This window comes from Caretta caretta, chromosome 9 (genome assembly GCF_965140235.1).
Source record: "Caretta caretta isolate rCarCar2 chromosome 9, rCarCar1.hap1, whole genome shotgun sequence".
NCBI lineage: Eukaryota > Metazoa > Chordata > Testudines > Cheloniidae > Caretta > Caretta caretta.
The window spans coordinates 61,247,493-61,253,492 of record NC_134214.1 but is presented as its reverse complement, the minus strand read 5'-3'; the positions used below and the strand labels follow the sequence as shown (position 1 = coordinate 61,253,492).

Below are 6,000 nucleotides of genomic sequence, written 5' to 3'. Positions count from 1 at the left end.
GGCTAGGCTCTGCCTTGCAAGGGACTCGCCCCTTTCTGAGGAATGCCAGCTTGGGAGGCTACAGACTTCGGCTCCCAGCGCTTGCTGAGTCTTGATGGCGAGGATCCTGTGTGGCACCCATCGCCCTGCTCTGCTGTCTGTCCCCCTCCACCACCCTGAGAGTTGCATTAGAAACACAATGGTCTCACTTCTTGTTCAGTTCCCGGCTCCCTCACCCTGTTAGCACCAGCTCCTAGGTTACCTGTAGCCTCCCTTGCAAAGAGCCTTTGATGCCAGGGAGCTTCAGCTGCAAGTGGGCATCTCCCATTGCATAGCCTCAGACACCCTCTTGGATAAACTGTGTGGGTTTGCATTGCCCAGGAGCTTCCTGGATCCTTCCCATTCGAAGGGTGTCCTGCTGACTGAGGCCTCGGCCATTTGGTAAGGCCAGGCAGAGGGTGTGAGCAGACCACAGTGGGTGCCAGGCAGAGGGGCAGGAAAACACCTGTTCATGGCTAATGCACAGGCTCTGAGGCTGGAGTTTCTAACGGAGATGCTGGAGGCTGAAGGCTGAGCTATTTGCAGAAGCAGGTCCTTTGTCTTTGATAGGAGCGCAGAGAGGGGTCCCGTGCAGCTCCCAAAGGGGAGATGTATCCTGGGGTGGGGACCTAGGCAGCTGCCCCATGGAACCATAAAACAGCCCCAGTGTCTTCCCCTGCAGGGCTCACATGAGTGTTCCCAGCATGGGGGTGGTCATCTGTGGTCCAGGAATCTCCCCAGATGTTGGTCAGGGTAGAGTGTGCCCCTGGGGTGTCATGTCCTGTCCTCCCTGCTCTGCAGGCTCAGTCCCTGATGTGGTGTAGTGCTGGGAGGACAGTGCTGGGGCAGGCTCAGGAGGACTATTCTAGAGAGAGGGTCTGAAGTTGCTCCTCTGTGCTGTTCAGCTCCATCTCATCCCGGCCACTCTCCAGTGTCTCAGATCCTTCGAAGCAGCCCGAGTCGCGGGGAATGTCCCCTTTGGGGTCTGAGGTGGAAGGTTGCGGCTCTGAGCTCTCTCCTTCCTCAGCCTCACTGGCCGCTGCAGGGGGGAGAGAAGCCAAAGCGTTAGAGGCTAAAGGGCATGGGCTGCTTCCCAGAGAGCTCTGAGCAGGGCCCAGCCTGCCCTTGGCTGGGCCAAGCTGGGGGTGGGAGGGTGAGGCTGCTCCCTGCATGCTTAGGGGCTGTGCAGAGGCATTCTGGGTAATGAGATATGACTTGCTCTAAATCTAGCCAGCTGCACTGGGTGAGGCCCCCTGGCTTATTCTGTCATTTGTGCTGCTTCTCCCCCAGGTGCACAGAGCAGCTTGCAGCTAGGATGTCTCCTGGTGGCTCGCCCTTGCTTGGCACTGGGGTGGCTCCTTGGCAGAGCAGTTGCCATGTGGGATGTAATTTGAACACTGGCTGTGGTAAAATGCAGGGCACTCCTGGCTCTGGCTGCCAGCTGGGGCCCTGTAGGGGAAGTCTGTCCTAGTGGCTAAGAGTCAGTGGATACAGCCCGCCTGCAGACTCCTCTGCTTCCCATGTCCTTGAACGGTGGATGTCTGTGCCAATAGCAGCAGGTGGATTCCAGGGAAGGGCCAGACCTGGCCTGGAGCTTACTGGCTGTTATAGAGCAACTGCTCAGAGGGGAGAGGTCTCTGGGTGCAGGAAGGTAGCAGAGCGGGTGTTTGCCTCTTACCGTCATAGTCCAGCAGCAGGTCAGCAGCTGTGAGCAACTTGGCACGATGCTGGGGGTCCATGATGTTTAGCTCATTCAGGTGGGTCTCCCGCAGCTCCTTGAAGTCATCCAGGGTCTGGTAGCCATTCAGTAGCAAGGTGGAGATGTGCTCCTGGGGACAGAGACAATCAACCTCACACAACAGCTAAGCCTGTAGAGCGTATATCCTTGGAGACACTCATCTAGCCTTTGTATCCCTCAGCTGAGAGCTTCACCCTGGGCAGACTTGGACTCCAGAATCTCAACTTTCATTTAAAAACCCTGTTCCTAGCACATGAGGTTGCAAAAATCCCCGTGCAAAGAGGAACAGTGTGACCACTGCAGTGAGATCTGCCAGCTGGGTATTGAATGGCCCTCTTACTCCAAGGGCCGATGCTAGTCTTATCATGGCCTTTAACCCTTGTCAGTATTAACTATTTTGTTGCCAATTTGATTAACAGAAACAGATGTAGGTTCCAAGGCCAGAGGGGCCCACTGTGACTGTCATAAACATACAGCTATGGGTAGCATAAAATCCCTCCTTTACCTGAAAGGGGGTAAGAAGCTCAAATCACCTGGTTGGCACCTGACCAAAAGGACCAATAAGAAAAGAAGATACTTTCAAATCTGGGGGGGGGCGAGGTTTTGTTTGTGCTCTCTTTGTTGTTCCCCCTCGGAACAAAGAGAGAGACCAAGCAGGTAACCCAGCTCCTACTGAAATGATACATCTAAAATTACAGAAATTGTAAGTAATAGCAAGGAAATCTTTTGTTTTAGCTTGTGAATTTTTCCTATGCTAAGAGGGAGGTTTATTCCTGTTCTTGTAACTTTGAAGTTGAGCCTAGAGGGGAATCCTCTGTGTTTTAAATCTTTTTATTATCCTGTAAAATTACTTTCCATCCTGATTTTACAGAGGTGCTTCTTTTACTTTTTTCTTTATAATAAAGTTCTTCTTTTAAGAACCTGATTGGTTTTTAGTGTCCTAAAAACCCAAGGGTCTGGTCTGTGCTCACTTTGTTAACCTATTGGTTGGTATATTATTCTCAAGCCTCCCCAGGAAAGGGGGTGAAGGGGCTTGGGGGGATATTTTGGGGAAATAGGAACTCCAAGTGGCCCTTTTCCTGAATCTTTGTCTAAATCACTTGGTGGTGGCAGCAATACCGTCCAAGGACAAGGAAAGGATTTGTGCCTTGGGGAAGTTTTTAACCTAAGCTGATAGAATTAAGCTTAGGGGGTCTTTCATGCGGGTCCCCACGTCTGTACCCCAGAGTTCAGAGTGGGGAGGGAACCCTGACAGTGATCATCTAGTCTGTCTTCCTGTACAGCACAGACCAGAGAACTGCCCCAGAATAATTCCTAGGGCAGATCTTTTAGAAAAACATCCAGTCTTGATTTAAAAATGGTCAATGATGGAGAATCCACCATGACCCTTGCTACATTGTTCCAATGGTTAATTACTCTCACAGTTAAAATTTACAACTTATTTCTAGCTTGAATTTGTTTAGCTTCAACTTCCAGCCATTGGATCATGTTAGACCTTTCTCTGTAAGACTGAAGAGCCCATTATTAAAGATTTGTTCCCCATGTAGATACTCAGACTGGTTACTGGTTAAGTTACTCCTTAACCATCTCTTTGTTAAGCTAAACAGATGGAGCTCTCTGAATCTGTGACTCTAAGGCAGGTTTTCTAAGCTTTTAGGGTATGTCTACACTGCAATAAAATACCCCATGGCACTGAATCCCAGAGCCCGGCTCAATTGATTTGGGTGCACAGGGCTAAAAATAGCAGAGTAGACTTGGGAGGTGGAGAGGCATCTACATTCCTCTTTTTAGCCCCACAGCCCCAGTCAATTGGCCGGGCTCTGAGACGTGGTGCCATGGGTCTTTTAGCGCAGTGTAGCTATATCCTTAGTCATTCTTGTGGCTCTTCTCTAAACCTTCTCCAGTTTTCCAACATCCTTCCTGAACTGTGGACACTAAAACTGCACACAGGATTCTAGCAGCGGTCGCACTAGTGCCAAATACAGAGGAAAAATCACCTCTCTGCTCCTACTTGAGATTCCCTGTTCATACATCCCAAGATCACATTCGCTCCTTTGGCCACAGCATCATCATGGGAGCTTGTATTTAGCTGATTAGCTGCCACAACTCCAAATCTCCTTCAGAATTCATGCTTCCCAGGCCAGAGTCCCCCATCCGGTAAATATGGCCAACACACTCTGTTCCCAGATGAATATAACACGTATTGTTTGCTTGTGCGCAGTTTACCAAGCAATTCAGGTCACTCTGAATCAGTGACCCTTCCTCTTCATTATTTACTACTACCCCTATTTTTGTGTCATCTGCAAACTTTTTCAGTGATTTTTATACTTTTTTTCCATGTCATTGATAAAAAGGTCAGATAGGAAACACACCTGCTCAATGACGATTCCCTGTTTACAGTTACATTTTGAGGCCTATCAGTTAGACAATTTTTAATCCATTTAATGTGTGCCATGTTAATTTGATGATATTCTAGGGCTTTTTTTAAATAAAAATGTGTGGTACCAAGTCAAATCCCTTACAGAAGTCTATTACATCAACACTACAAGTTTGTTGATCAAGATAATAATCTCATCAAAAAAAGATATCAAGTTAGTTTGACAGGATCTATTTTCCATAAAGCCATGTTGATTTACATTACCCTACTTTAAATTTCTATTAATCAAGTCCTGTATCAGCCACTCCATTATCTTGGTGGGATCGTTGTCAGGCTGACAGGCCTATAATTACCCAGGTCATTCCATTTTCCCTTTTTAAAAATTGGAACATTAGCTTTCTTCCAGTCTTCTAGAACTTCCCCAGTGCTCTAAGACTTATTACAATCAACATTAACATCCAGTGAGCTCCGCAGCCAGTTATTTTAAAACTCTTGGATGCAAGTTATCTGTACGTGCTGATTTAAAAATGTCTGACTTTAATAGCTTCTATTTAATATCCTCCAGAGATACTACTGAAATGGAAAGAGTGCTATTGTCATAATATGATGAGACTATATCATTATTTTTCCTTAGATAATGAAACCTTTTGCCTTTTATACATTATTATTGATAATTCTACCATTTCCATCTAGTATGGACCAATACTATTATTGGGATTCTTTTTGTTCCTAATGTATTTGAAAAATTCCTTATTGTCCTTAATTCTGAAGGCAATTGAGTTCACCTTGTGTCCCTTTGCTTCCCTTATCAGTTTTCTACAACGCGTAACTTCTTATTTAAATTCATTTCTATCAACTTCCCCTTTCTTCCATTAGTTATATATTATAGATCAAGCTGATGTGTTTATTCCACAATCCCAACTGCCTCCCATTCTTTCTCAGGTGCCAGAATTTCCAGCTGTCTCTGCCTGGCTACCCAAACCTCCAGCTACCTCCTAGCAGTTTCTACTGCATTGTTACTCACTATCAATCTAATTGCTGGTGGCAGCTTTAGAGCTGAAAATGTGGGGGCAGGTGAAAACTGAATTTAATCTAAAAACTAAATAAACTACTTAATCAGTTAATGCAGAGATGAGGCTGCCTAGTGTCCCCCGCAGTATATCAAGAATGGTTAAATTGAAACCTCTATAAACCAGCAAATGAAGAGTTAAGGTAACACAAACTTAAACCTCTGAAAATCAGGAAATACAAAGTTAAAGGTACACCGCCCCCCATCCCAGGCCACCTTAACTCTGCCCCCTGGAGCTGGCAATATCCACTGGGGAGGGTTTAGTAATGGGGCGTGTGTGATGATAATAATGAGGAACAAATGATTAAGCAGACGTGCCATAGTTTGTGTTGTGGTCTATAGATAAGAACTGCAGCATTCTGATGCCTTGCACTGCAGCTTCATTCCCCGTGTTTGCTGTGGCTGCACTGAATGGTGCAGGGATCCTATGGAGCAGGTTGGCAGAGCTGTCACTGGTATGAGAGATGAACGAGGCTGGGGCTGGTGTCAGTACCACTGCTTGAGCCCTGCCTCCCTCCCTGGGCGGGGCTGGCATACCCGCTTGCCCGCCCTGTTCCTGCGCACCCCCCTTTTGCCAAAAAAAGTCAGGGTGGCCGGGACAGGGCTTAAAAAAAGAGACTGTCCCAGCCAAAACAGGACGTAATCTCCATGCTGGATTTTAGCACTGAGAGGGAAGAAAACAAAGTAAGAAAGGATACAGCCGTGGGTAGGAGAATGGACATAAGGAGGAAGGGCAGTGTGGATACCAGTCTAATAGGTCATACTGGCTGTAGAATGTCCGTACCTAATCGGGTAAAG

General features: G+C 47.0%; 1 protein-coding gene across 2 annotated transcripts in view; it reads right to left on the bottom strand.

The window, feature by feature from the left end:
• The window catches only part of SASH3 (SAM and SH3 domain containing 3), a 29,473-nt gene that overhangs the window by 1,071 nt on the left and 22,402 nt on the right, over nt 1-6,000 (bottom strand). For both annotated transcript variants that reach the window (XM_048865295.2, XM_075132361.1), the window contains exons 7-8: nt 1,697-1,847; nt 1-1,057 (exon numbers count right to left, since the gene is read on the bottom strand). The exon at nt 1-1,057 is cut by the window's left edge and continues 1,071 nt beyond it. In XM_048865295.2, coding sequence (XP_048721252.1) covers nt 879-1,057; nt 1,697-1,847 — 330 coding nt within the window. In that variant the 3' untranslated portion in view covers nt 1-878. The remainder of the gene's footprint in view (nt 1,058-1,696; nt 1,848-6,000) is intronic.